At 49.4% G+C, this 14232-nt stretch overlaps 1 protein-coding gene across 1 annotated transcript in view; it reads right to left on the bottom strand.

The window, feature by feature from the left end:
* LOC140346512 (X-linked interleukin-1 receptor accessory protein-like 2) overlaps positions 1 to 13420 on the bottom strand; it is a 237620-nt gene extending 224200 nt beyond the window's left edge. Inside the window, exon 1 of the mRNA XM_072432620.1 lies at positions 13312 to 13420. Within this exon, the coding sequence (XP_072288721.1) occupies positions 13312 to 13420 (109 nt within the window). The remainder of the gene's footprint in view (positions 1 to 13311) is intronic.
* Positions 13421 to 14232: the final 812 nt, after the last annotated feature.

Genomic DNA, 14232 nt, shown 5'->3' with positions numbered 1-14232 from the left:
TAACCCAACTTGCCCCCCAGTGTCTGCGTACATCTGGGGTGTGAATGTGTGTGTGAATGGGTGACTGGTTCCTTGATGTAAAGCGCTTTGAGTACCTTGACGGTAGAAAAGCGCTATATAAATGTGACCATTTGACCATTTAGCTTCTTGTTAGATCGTATTATTTCCCTTCAGAGTAGTAGGACGACAAAAAACACACAAATACGACATCTTTTTCCACATTCCTTGGTTCCTCTTGGCGCTCTTTAATCTTCACTTCCAGATTAGCGCTTTCGGCGAGTCGAAAACGAGCTTCACGATTCCACGTTTAGCCGCGCGAAAGCCGAACTGAAACGAGCGCCGCGAGCGACTGTCGCAGGGTTTGGCCAATAACGGGAACATTTGTGCAAATTATGACTTAACAACAAAGTGTAGTTTGGGAGGTACACGGTCCACTTTACTTCTAATGGGCACTAAAAGCACTTCAACCCCGGGAGAAGACTCGGCCGTCCAAAGGTCTTTGTCAGGGCAAAGGATTAAGTGTCTCGCCCAAGGACAAAACAACACGGCACAGAATGAGAAATGAACCTGCGACGTTTGGCCCAAAGTCCTTTATTGACTGTTCTGCTGGTGCTTTTTTAACTCGTTTGAACCAAAGTCCTCTCGGTACATTTCGGAGGATGCGATGGCGGTCAGACACGAGGCGCCGCGGAAGGACTTAAAGGGCCACGATGGAGCAGGATAAACCTGCTTTGTACCAGGTCCGCACATGTAGCGTCTCATGTACATGTATTTACCTCGGCAGACACGGGGAGAACATGCAAACACCTCACAGGAAACTCACAGGAAGGTCTAACAACAGCAGCGCAGACCGGATCCACAAGCCACTTCCTGTCCACTTAAGACTCCATTTTGAGCTCTTTCGTTTGTTTTTAAAGCTTTCTGAGGGTCCAGGTCCAGGTCAAAGGTCCAGGTCAAAGGTCAAAGGTCCAGATCAAAGGTCCAGGTCAAAGGTCCAGGTCCAGATCAAAGGTCCAGGTCCAGGTCAAAGGTCCAGGTCCATGTCCAGGTCCAGATCAAAGGTCCAGGTCCAGATCAAAGGTCCAGGTCCAGATCAAAGGTCCAGGTCAAAGGTCCAGGTCCATGTCCAGGTCCATGTCAATGTCCAGGTCAGAGGTCCAGGTCAAAGGTGGCTGAGAAATTATTCATTTCCTGTCGGCGACTTCCGCACGTGACATGGCGCGCTCGCCGCTAACGCCTGGAGCCACGCGCGTTCAAATAAAGCCACGCTCGGGACACGCTTCCCCCGCCATTTGCATCTCGCCACGCCGTGTTTCCAGAGCGGCGGCGGCGGCTGCGGTTCTTGCAGAGAAGCAGAAGTCGTTCCCGGTGAAGCGGAAAAACGTCCGACGTCCACGTTTCGCTGGGAGGATATGTGCAGATAAATTCAAATCTTTGTGTTGCTAATGCAAACTCAGCTCCGTCACGCCGCGGGCGAAAAGGTACGACACGGCGCAAGAACCAGCTTTATCAAACTGTAATGGCTGTGATGTATAATAATGGATTCATCATCAAAAACGCTCCTTTTTTTAAGCTCAGTTGGTGCGTCTTCCAAAGCGAGGGAGCAGCTTCGTAATCTGCTTTCGCTCCTGTGGCTCTGACAAACCCTTTGGCGCATCACATTTCAGATGCAGGAGTTTCCAGAGCGGCTTTTGTTTCCCAGACGGAGGATTAAATTCACTCATTTACAAGACAATTGTTGTGTAACACAGATGATCTAGTTTGGTAATTGTCCCTTTTGTGATTAAATTGTCTTTTTAACACACTCGGGTCTGATCAGCAGCAACATCACAGCAACAACACGTCATGTGCACTCAGGTGTGCACTGCTGCCAGCAGAGGGCGCAGGCACTGCTACTGTGCTCGAAACACCAAATGAGAACGTGCCTGAAGTGCCTGAAGTGCCCGAAGTGCCCGAAGTGTTCGAAGTGTTCGAAGTGTTCAAAGTGCCTAAAGTGCCTAAAGAGCCTGAAGTGCTTGAAGTGCCTGAAGCGCCTGAAGTGTTCGAAGTGCCCCGAAGTGCCCAGGGTGCCCGAAGTGCCCAAAGTGTTCGAAGTGTTTGAAGTGCCTAAAGAGCCCGAAGTGCTTGAAGTGCCTGAAGTGCCCAGGGTGCCCGAAGTGCCCAAAGTGTTCGAAGTGTTTGAAGTGCCTAAAGAGCCCGAAGTGCTTGAAGTGCCTGAAGTGCCCAGGGTGCCCAAAGTGCCCAAAGTGTTCGAAGTGTTTGAAGTGCCTAAAGAGCCTGAAGTGCTTGAAGTGCCTGAAGGGCCCGAAGTGCCCGAAGTGCCTGAAGTGCCCAGGGTGCCCGAAGTGCCCAGGGTGCCCGAAGTGCCAAAAGTGTTCGAAGTGTTTGAAGTGCCTAAAGAGCCTGAAGTGCTTGAAGTGCCTGAAGGGCCCGAAGTGCCTGAAGTGCCCAGGGTGCCCGAAGTGCCAGAAGTGCCAGAAGTGCCTAAAGTGCTGAAGTGCCTGTGAGGACAGAATTTGCCGCGTTCAGTTCTGCTTTGGACTGAAAAAACGTAAACACAGTTGACTTTTTTTTCTTTTTCGGATATTTGCCTGAAAATCAACACAAATAACAATATCTCCTTCTGCGTTCAAACCCGGTACTTCAGCTCAGTACAAACATATTTATTATTATTCTGAAATACACGTGACTCTTTTATCAGTTCAGTGTCAGTTATTCTCCTGGACACGTTCGAATCGTTCTATTGAACCGTAAACTGCAAAATGAATCACATTTACGACACGAAAATCACAATCATAGATATTTGTACGATATAGAAACTTTGTACGACTCGGTGTAATTCTGTCAGTCAGAGCCGAGTCTCCGCAGACGTTGCTGACGTCGCGCTGCCTCCGAAAAGTAAATTGGTTGTTCCGTCGGTGTGAAAAGCACATCAGGCGGAGCAGGCGCTGCTGCAGTATAAAGCCTGCTCGGGCCGTAATACACATTTCATTTCCCACTTCGTACACTTCTCCTTCACTGCGGTTCCCCTCGAGATCGCTCCGCTTTCCCATTGTTTGTTTTTCCTTTTGTTTTCTGAGCAGGAGAGTCTGAGATACTTTCCTCCTGTTCACGTGAACGTCGGTTAAATCTACGACTTTGTGAAGCGACTGCAGCTGTGATTTTGCTCTAAATGTTTTCTCCGCGTCTGCATGAGGTGGAACAAACCTCCCGACGTCTGCGTTTGCTCTCGTCGATGTCAAACTGTGGCTGACGGAGCAGCTCTTCCGTGAAAAAGAAGGGTTTGTTTTCATCCTCGAGGTGTTTTCCGACCTTTTGTCAGAGTTTATTCCCTCATAAACTGTATCTAAATGTCTATATATAAAAACAAGACCAAAGACAGGCTGATATATCGCTCTTAAACGCTCTCTCTCTCTGTGTGTTTTATCTTTGCAGGTGAGGTTCTGATGTGACTCCCTCCCGTCACTCTCCTGATGTCGCTCTCTCTCCCGTCACTCTCCTCCCCCTCGTCCTCCCCCTCGTCCTCCCCCTCGTCTTCTCGCTCCATCTCTCCTTTCTTATCTCCGCTCAGGATTAGATCGTGCTGAGTTGCGACGGCGCTCAGCTCCGCCTCGCTCTTATCTCCGGCGCAGGTGAGATTAGATCGCTGCAGAGTTTCCGCGGGTTTCTGCAGCGTCAGAAAAAGCCCCGTCTCCCACGGCGACCACAGGAGGCGACAAGGGCGTTCAGCTCCACGCGCACAAACTATACGCCAATATAGGCCGAAAACAGACAAACGAGGACAAACACGCGTCGAGAAGGATTTCATTTGCACTTTCCGATGTTCACCGCGGGTTTCGTGGCGCTTTGCGAAGTAAAACACAACGTCACGCTGTTTTTTTTGTGCGTCCGTTAGCATGTATGTCACTCCCACCGCTAACGTGCTAGTCATGATACGTAACTCGGCTCGGGCGTCGCTCGCGTGCGGTCGAGCAGGTTTGCCGTTGCCAAAACGGCCCCGGTTTGTCATAGTTCATGACGGTTGGAGGCTAACGCTAACGCTAACTCGTGGAAAGGCAGCAGCTTTTTAGAGTTGAGCCGTTATCAAACGTGCTCATTGTGTCGAGGAGTTACAGACATTATACTGTATATTAATGATCCAAATGTTGCAAATCATGAAATCATGAGAGCAGTTTGAGGCTCATTTTGTCATTTACTGTATCGTCCTAAGTTTATTACAAACCTCAACGGTGGATCTTCACTTGGACTTGTGCGTCGTGTGAAAGTGTGTGTGTGTGTGTGTGTGTGTGCGCGAATGTGTGAAGGTGTGAATGTGTGTGTGTGTGTGTGTGTGTGTGCGAATGTGTGAAGGTATGAATGTGTGTGTGTGTGTGTGTGTGTGTGTGCGAATGTGTGAAGGTATGAATGTGTGTGTGTGTGTGTGTGTGTGTGCGAATGTGTGAAGGTATGAATGTGTGTGTGTGTGTGTGTGTGTGTGCGAATGTGTGAAGGTGTGAATGGTTCTTTGATGTAATGTGCCTTGAAGTGGAAAAGCGTTGTATAAATAGTGTCCCACTTACCATTTTACCTTCAGGTCTAAAACTACTACAGGACTCGGACTAAAAGAAGGACTAAAATAACCTTAAAATGACGTCCAGAGACCACACTTTGAGAACCATATGTAAGATTTCACAACTGTCACGACTGAAACTTGCCAGATCTGAGACAAACTTGTTCAAATCAAACGTGGCTTTTTGCTCGTGGTGTTCACACTGTTTATGTCGTAATTCTGTGTCTCGTTCTCAAGACGATCGTCCAATCAGAACGCAGAACGAGCCTCACGTGACGCTCTCGTTGAGGTTGCCAGTTTCTATGCCTAAGTCCAACACAAACCCTCCCAAAGCCCAGCCCCAGGACCAATCACGACCCAAACCCTCCCAAAGCCCAGCCCCAGGACCAATCACAACCCAAACCCTCCCAAAGTCCAGCCCCAGGACCAATCAACGTCCCAAACCCTCCCAAAGCCCAGACCCAGGACCAATCACGACCCAAACCCTCCCAAAGCCCAGCCCCAGGACCAATCAACGACCCAAACCCTTCCAAAGTCCAGCCCCAGGACCAATCAACGTCCTAAACTCTTCCAAAGTCCAGCCCCAGGACCAATCACGACCCAAACCCTCCCAAAGCCCAGCCCCAGGACCAATCACATCCCAAACCCTCCCAAAGTCCAGCCCCAGGACCAATCACGACCCAAACCCTCCGAAAGTCCAGCCCCAGGACCAATCACATCCCAAACCCTCCCAAAGCCCAGCCCCAGGACCAATCACATCCCAAACCCTCCCAAAGCCCAGCCCCAGGACCAATCACGACCCAAAGCCCAGCCCCAGGACCAATCACATCCCAAACCCTCCCAAAGCCCAGCCCCAGGAACAATCACGACCCAAAGCCCAGCCCCAGGACCAATCACGACCCAAACCCTTCCAAAGTCCAGCCCCAGGACCAATCAACGTCCCAAACCCTTCCAAAGCCCAGCCCCAGGACCAATCACGACCCAAACCCTTCCAAAGTCCAGCCCTAGGACCAACCACACTCATAGCCTCTTCTACAGGTGAAGGCTCTGCCACAGGCTCAGATATGACTGCAGTTCCTCTTTTACACCAGCAGGAGCGCACATGGGTCGTTTAACTACCCGAGACGCAGGAAGATGATTAGTTCGAAGCGCCAACCCGTCTCTAATGGGCGGCGATCGCTCAAAACGCGCTGACTATAGCTAAATCCGATGACATATCAGTCTTGCCGTTCCATTATTAGAACGCTGCAAAGACAATGCTGTTTTTGGGAGAACTTAATGATGTTGGGATTCGGCGAGAGCGTTCCCCGAGAAGACATCAGCTGTCAGTGAAACGTCCCGCGGCTCGCAATCTCTGACAGTCGCCGGACACTTCCGCGGCTCGTTAGAAAGAGTGACAGAACCGAGAGACGATTAGAATAGTATCGTAAAAAAGTGGATCAATCCTACCGGGGGCAATTTGTCTGAGCGAGGGACTAAAGCACAACCAAACGTTTCGACGAATCGTGGAGCCAATCCGAACAATGACGAGCTCTGAGATCGATAAACGAGAAAAAACATCTACCGTATTTTCTGGACTATAAGTCGCACATTTTTTCATAGTTTCGGCCGGTGTACGACATATACTTATATACAAATACTTATACTACGACTTAAATGTGATATTATTTGTTATTTTCACACTTGCAACTGCATTTCATACTCCAGTGCGACTTATATTGTTTTTTCTTCTCTATTATGTATTTTTTGGCTGGTGCGACTTATACTCCGGAAAATACGGTACATGGAGTTTGTATTTAAAAGATGGAAAGAGATAGAAAAGATTTGAAACGAACGGAGAAGAAATGCGACGATCTGCGGCTTTTGAGCCGACTTTAACAATGGAATTAAGGCCGCTCTCGTCTGGTCGATAAAGGACGGCACGCGAAACGGAAATGGAGAGAGAGTTCTAATACTCCTGAGGCGTTTCCCCCGGCGACCATCGACAACAAATGCAGCTTTGGTGTTGAATGTGAGACAAAAAGGCAAAAAAGAACATTGAAACCAGCAAAAGACTTCTCCTCCCCCTCCTCTCGTTTGACTCACCTTACAGACCTCCCCCTCCTCCCGCTGCTCCTCCCCCTCCCCTTCCTCCTCCCCCTCCTCGCTCGGCTCTGATCACATAATCGCCCGGTTTGTACCTCTCCCACTCAACACCGCACGCCACGACCAGCGCCAAACAACACGGAAACGTGAGGCCAAATCTCACTCCGAGAGACCTGCCGATGGAGGGAAGAGAGGAGAAAGAGAGTGAGAGAGAGAGGGAGAGAGAGAGAGTGAGGAAGAGAGAGAGAGAGTGAGAGAGTGAGAGAGAGAGAGAGAGAGAGAGAGTGAGAGAGAGAGTGAGGGAGAGAGAGAGGGAGAGAGTGAGGAAGAGAGAGAGAGTGAGAGAGAGAGTGAGAGAGAGAGAGGGAGAGAGAGAAAGAGAGTGAGGGAGAGAGAGAGAGGGAGAGAGAGAGAGAGTGAGAGAGAGAGAGGGAGAGTGAGGGAGAGAGAGGGAGAGAGAGAGAGAGAGAGTGAGAGAGAGTGAGGGAGAGAGAGAGGGAGAGAGAGAGAGGGAGAGAGAGAGAGAGAGAGAGAGAGAAAGAGAGTGAGGGAGAGAGAGAGTGAGGGAGAGAGAGAGAGGAAGAGAGAGAGAGTGAGGGAGAGAGAGAGAGGGAGAGAGAGAAAGAGAGTGAGGGAGAGAGAGAGTGAGGGAGAGAGAGAGAGGAAGAGAGAGAGAGTGAGGGAGAGAGAGAGAGAGTGAGAGAGAGAGAGTGAGAGAGAGAGTGAGGGAGAGAGAGAGAGAGAGTGAGGGAGAGAGAGAGAGTGAGAGAGAGAGTGAGGGAGAGAGCGAGGGGGAGGGAGAGAGAGAGAGTGAGGGAGAGAGAGAGAGGGAGAGAGAGAGGGGGAGGGAGAGAGAGGGGGAGGGAGAGAGAGAGAGAGTTGGCATCACTGGTTACGGCGGTTATGGCATCACTCAGAGACTACAATATGCTCCAGCAAAGCTCCAGCGCTCACACAAGCTGCTCCAGACCCAAACCCAACAAGACGACGCCCACACTCACCTCAGAGGGAGAGAGGGGGAGGGGTGAGAGAGAGAGGGACAATGGGAGGGAAGAGAGAGAGAGAGAGAGCGAGACAATGGGAGGGAGAGAGAGGAAACTGGAGAGAAGGAAGGAAGAGAACAGGGGAAGTAGAAAGACAGGCGAGGAAAAAAGAAGAGAGCCAAAAGACCGCGTGAGCGAGGAGGGAGAGGGAAAGTGAGGTAGAGAGAAGAGAAGGTAAATGGGAGGGAAGAGAGGGAGAGAGAAGGTGGTGAGAGAAAATAGAGAAAAGTGGCGAAAGGAAAGAAGGAGAAAAGAAAAGAGAAAATCAGGGGTGAGAGAGAAAGAAATGGAGGAAGTGGAGAAAACGGCCGGCAGCTTGAATCTTAAACCACCTTAAATAGAAACAGTGGTTTAAGATTAAACCTTCCGGTCGTTTCTAATGGAGTTTGAATCTCTGGAGAGGACGACGCCCACAGCGTTCAGATGCTAATCAGTTACAGAGAGAAGAGAGAGAGAGCCAGGGACAAGAGGAGGCTGATGGCCCATCACAGGACTGAGAGGAAATAAAGAGGGGTCGTTTCAGGTGAAACCAATAACACCTTTTCATCGGTGGGCGGGGCTTACCCAGAGTAGGATAAATATCTGAGTTCCTGGTCTTGTCCAGATGAATCAAGTGAATATTTTTCTACAATGGCCCCTGCTGGACGAATGAGGGACTACACTAACGTTTCAAAGCTTTTACTGTTCTAATCAGCAACATCTGACCATCTGACCATCTGACCATCAGACCATCTGACCATCAGACCATCAGACCATCAGACCATCTGACCATCTGACCATCTGACCATCAGACCATCAGACCATCAGACCATCAGACCATCAGACCATCTGACCATCTGACCATCTGACCATCTGACCATCTGACCATCAGACCATCAGACCATCAGACCATCAGACCATCTGACCATCTGACCATCTGACCATCAGACCATCAGACCATCAGACCATCTGACCATCTGACCATCTGACCATCTGACCATCAGACCATCAGACCATCTGACCATCTGACCATCTGACCATCTGACCATCTGACCATCAGACCATCAGACCATCTGACCATCTGACCATCTGACCATCTGACCACACGATCGACAGTTTTATTTAAAACATGTTTTTGAAACTTTACAAAACATCAAGTTATTACAACATTTGGCCTAAATTTAAGTTTTCAGTAATGTGTTTTTGGACATTTTTTGGACATTCCTTCTCCTCTCCTCTCATCTCGTCTCCTCTCATCTCATCTCGTCTCCTCTCATCTCATCACCTCTCCTCTCGTCACCTCTCCTCTCGTCTCATCTCGTCTCATCTCCTCTCCTCTCGCCTTGTCTCATCTCGTCTCCTCTCGTCTCATCTCGTCTGGTCTCCTCTCCTCTCATCTCGTCTCCTCTCCTCTCATCTCGTCTCCTCTCCTCTCATCTCGTCACCTCTCCTCTTGTCTCCTCTCATCTCGTCTCCTCTCATCTCGTCACCTCTCCTCTCGTCTCTTCTCATCTCATCTCATCTTGTCTCCTCTCGTCTCCTCTCATCTCGTCTCATCTCATCTCGTCTCCTCTCATCTCGTCACCTCTCCTCTTGTCTCCTCTCATCTCGTCTCATCTCATCTCGTCTCCTCTCATCTCGTCACCTCTCCTCTTGTCTCCTCTCATCTCGTCTCATCTCATCTCGTCTCCTCTCATCTCGTCACCTCTCCTCTCGTCTCCTCTCATCTCCTCTCGTCTCGTCTCCTCTCGTCTCCTCTCGTCTCATCTCGTCTCGTCTCATCTCGTCTCCTCTCATCTCGTCTCATCTCGTCTCATCTCGTCTCCTCTCCTCTCGCCTTGGCTCGTCTCATCTCGTCTCCCCTCGTCTCATCTCGTCTCCTCTCATCTCGTCACCTCTCATCTCATCTCGTCTCCTCTCATCTCGTCTCATCTCATTTCGTCTCCTCTCATCTCGTCACCTCTCCTCTTGTCTCCTCTCATCTCAACTCGTCTCCTCTCATCTCGTCTCGTCACCTCTCCTCTCGTCTCCTCACCTCTCCTCTCATCTCCTCTCATCTCGTCTCCTGTCGCGTTGTCTCGTCTCATCTCGTCTCCTCTCGTCTCATCTTGTCTCGTCTCCTCTCATCTCGTCTCCTCTCATCTCGTCACCTCTCCTCTCCTCTCGTCTCCTCTCGTCTCCTCTCATCTCGTCTCCTATCGTCTCATCTCCTCTCGTCTCCTCTCGTCTCATCTTGTCTCATCTCCTCTCGTCTCCTCTCGTCTCCTCTCATCTCCTCTCTTCTCGTCTCCTCTCGTCTCCTCTCATCTCGTCTCATCTCGTCTCCTCTCATCTCGTCTCCTCTCCTCTCATCTCGTCTCCTCTCCTCTCGTCTCCTCTTGTCTCATCTCGTCTCCTCTCATCTCGTCTCCTCTCATCTCGTCACCTCTCCTCTTGTCTCCTCTCATCTCATCTCGTCTCTTCTCATCTCATCTCATCTTGTCTCCTCTCGTCTCATCTCGTCTCCTCTCATCTCGTCACCTCTCCTCTTGTCTCCTCTCATCTCATCTCGTCTCCTCTCATCTCGTCACCTCTCCTCTCATCTCCTCTCATCTCCTCTCGTCTCGTCTCCTCTCGTCTCCTCTTGTATCATCTCCTCTCGTCTCCTCTCATCTCGTCTCATCTTGTCTCCTCTCGCCTTGTCTCGTATCATCTCGTCTCCTCTCATCTCATCTCGTCTCCTCTCCTCTCATCTCGTCTCCTCTCATCTCGTCACCTCTCCTCTCGTCTCCTCTCGTCTCGTCTCCTCTCGTCTCCTATCGTCTCATCTCCTCTCGTCTCCTCTCGTCTCTTCTCGTCTCATCTCGTCTCATCTCGTCTCCTCTCGCCTCGTCTCATCTCGTCTCCTCTCATCTCCTCTCTTCTCGTCTCCTCTCCTCTCGTCTCCTCTCATCTCCTCTCATCTCTTCTCGTCTCATCTCATATCGTCTCCTCTCATCTTGTCTCCTCTCATCTCGTCTCCTCTCCTCTCGTCTCCTCTCGTCTCATCTCGTCTCCTCTCATCTTCTCTCCTCTCATCTCGTCTCCTGTCATCTCGTCTCCTCTCATCTTCTCTCCTCTCATCTCGTCTCCTGTCATCTCGTCTCCTCTCATCTCGTCTCCTCTCATCTCGTCTCCTATCGTCTCATCTCCTCTCGTCTCCTCTCGTCTCTTCTCGTTTCATCTCGTCTCATCTCGTCTCATCTCGTCTCCTCTCGCCTCGTCTCCCCTCGTCTCATCTCGTCTCCTCTCGTCTCCCCTCGTCTCCTCTCATCTCCTCTCTCGTCTCCTCTCGTCTCATCTCGTCTCCTCTCATCTCGTCTCCTCTCATCTCATATCGTCTCCTCTCATCACGTCTCCTCTCGTCTCATCTCGTCTCCTCTCGTCTCCTCTTGTCTCCTCTCATCTCCTCTCATCTCCTCTCGTCTCATCTCGTTTCCTCTCATCTCATCTCGTCTCCTCTCATCTCGTCTCGTCTCCTCTCGTCTCATCCCGTCTCCTCTCATCTTCTCTCCTCTCATCTCGTCTCCTCTCATCTCGTCTCCTATCCTCTCGTCTCATCTCGTCTCATCTCGTCTCATCTCATCTCTTCTCATCTCATCTCGTCTCCTCTCATCTCATCTCGTCTCCTCTCATCTCATCTCCTCTCATCTCGTCTCCTCTCATCTTGTCTTTTCTCATCTCGTCACCTCTCGTCTCCTCTCATCTCGTCTCCTCTCATCTTGTCTCCTCTCATCTCGTCCCTTCTCATCTCATCTCATCTCGTCTCCTCTCGTCTCATTTTGTCTCCTCTCATCTCGTCTCCTCTCGTCTCGTCTCCTCTCATCTCGTCTCCTCTCGTCTCATCTCGTCTCCTCTCGTTTCCTTGTCGCAGACGTTACATTTACTTTATGTTTTTAAAAGACGAGCGCTTGTCTTTTTTCTGTGTAACTTCACTTTTCTTTTGTTCGTCTTCTGCAAATCTCAGCGTCTCGCCGTCTTCACGTTCGCGACGACAACACGATATCGACAGCAACTCTGAGTCATGAAAACTTTGCCTCAAAACACTTTCTCCAGGATAAAAATGCCATCGAACTGCACATAAATTACCGACGAAAAAGTGTAACTCGGCTCAAAAATCAATATGGAAATGAATATTAAATTTGACACTGCACAATCCTCCCGACGGCGCTGACATTTGCAGCCGTCCTCACGCCAACTTTTACCTTTCGGAGCGTTTTTCAGGCAAAACTTGGCGCTCTAACGCAATATAATGTTGTTTACTTAAGCAGTGAATGTTTAATCACCGCAGCAAACGACAAAACGAGCCTCCGAGAAGGATCACGTCGATAAACGAGCCTCCGAGAAGGATCACGTCGACAAACGAGCCTCCGAGAAGGATCGCGACGACAAACGAGCCTCCGAGAAGGATTACGTCGACAAACGAGCCTCAGAGAAGGATCGCAACGACAAACGAGCCTCCGAGAAGGATTGCGACGACAAACGAGCCTCCGAGAAGGATTACGTCGACAAACGAGCCTCCGAGAAGGATCACGTCGATAAACGAGCCTCCGAGAAGGATCACGTCGACAAACGAGCCTCCGAGAAGGATCGCGACGACAAACGAGCCTCCGAGAAGGATTACGTCGACAAACGAGCCTCAGAGAAGGATCGCTACGACAAACGAGCCTCCGAGAAGGATTACGTCGACAAACGAGCCTCCGAGAAGGATCACGTCGACAAACGAGCCTCCGAGAAGGATCGCGACAACAAACGAGCCTCCGAGAAGGATTACGTCGACAAACGAGCCTCAGAGAAGGATCGCGACGACAAACGAGCCTCCGAGAAGGATTACGTCGACAAACGAGCCTCCGAGAAGGATCGCGACGACAAACGAGCCTCCGAGAAGGATCGCAACGACAAACGAGCCTCCGAGAAGGATCGCGACGACAAACGAGCCTCCGAGAAGGATCGCGACTGCAACAAAAGTGCGTCGATGTTCCAACAACTACCGACGTCATTGTTTCTTTCGAGTTTTTTTGTGCTGCGTAATCGGCATAAATGAGCCGAGCGGGCGAAATTCAGCAGACACCACTCGACATGAGATCGACAACAAATCGACAACAGATCGACAACAGATCGACGCGGCGGTAAAAAGTCGTGTTTTTCTGGATTTGAGTTCAGTTTGACTTACTCAAAACGCGAAACAAGTGATTTTTGTTTCATTTCTTCTTCTTTAAAGTCGATCTCATTCAAAGACGAGAGAAAAACACGTCTTTTTTCAAGCTCGTGTTCACTTATTATTGCCAAGTTCTTTGTTTTTTCCAGAGCAGAAGGTAAAAAAACTGAATTAAGTTGACATTTTTGAACGATGAACATTCAAATGTGTCAAAACTAAAGCTTGTTTTTGTGCAGGGTTTATCATGTGAAACTAGCAACATTGTCAAACACATGAAATTGCAATCAAACTTGTTCTTGCCTCGAGATCGAACTGAACGCGGACGAAAAAGAGGAAATGGTTTTGTAATGATCGTTTTCAGAGGAAAGATTCAAACACATTCGAGCGCCGAAGACTTTGAAACATCCGTAAAAACCAGCAGCAGCAGCAGCAGCAGCAGCAGCAGCAGCGAGAAGGTACGAGAACTGAGCGGTTCCTACCAGAGTTCCTCTTGGAGATGTACTTGACGTCGTCGCACTGAGCGGCCGAGACGAAGAGGAGGAGGAGGAAGAGGAGGAGCCACGGCGTCTTCATCTCGATCAGATCCATGGACCCTGCAGCCAATAACACGAGGAGGTCAGAAACGTGAGAACAAAGTGTGAAGAGACCACGTGTCGTACGTCAGAGGCTTTTGTGATTGTTTTGTGACACTTTAAACCGCATTTATCCCAAACAAACTTTATGTTTTACACATTTTATCCAAGTTTGGCCTTTTTTATGGTTATAGTTTTACTTCCTGGTTTTAAATGATGAGACATCTTCTCTAAATAACTCAAAGACGACAGAGATCGACACGTCGCAAAAAAGTCGGGTTTTTCTTTTCGTCTTTCTTAAAACGAAATAATTTTTCTTCCAGTTCCAGAAATGTCAAAAAAATATGATATTTTTTGAACGATTAACATTTAAATTTGGCATATGCCAAAACTAAAACGTATTTTTTGTAAAGTTCAAGCTTTATAATATGAAACTAGCAACGTTCTATAATACATGAAATCACAATTCAAGTGGTTCTTGACTCGAATGTGGGACGGACCCTGGAACCGACTGTGAAAACTGTGAGAACCGTGAGAGCTGTGAGAACCGTGAGAGCTGTGAGAACCGTGAGAACTGTGAGAACCGTGAGGACCAGAGCCAGAACCAGAGCCAGAACCAGAACCAGAACCAGAACCAGAACCAGAACCAGAACCAGAGCCAGAGCCAGAACAGAGACTCTTGGTCTGGAGGACTCACACTTTCACTTTGGTTTTACTTAGATTAAAGATGACACATGTACAAGGATGTCGTCCATTGTTTACAATAAGGTTGCTAGGTAACAGATGAGGAAATACCTCTGGGTGTGTCACGTCACAAGTCCAACCAGG

This window comes from Eucyclogobius newberryi, unplaced genomic scaffold (assembly GCF_026437365.1).
Source record: "Eucyclogobius newberryi isolate DKJ021-1_F unplaced genomic scaffold, fEucNew1.0.hap1 SCAF_11, whole genome shotgun sequence".
Classification (NCBI taxonomy): domain Eukaryota; kingdom Metazoa; phylum Chordata; class Actinopteri; order Gobiiformes; family Gobiidae; genus Eucyclogobius; species Eucyclogobius newberryi.
Note: the sequence above shows the minus strand (reverse complement) of the source record. Positions and strands in the feature narration are given on the sequence as shown.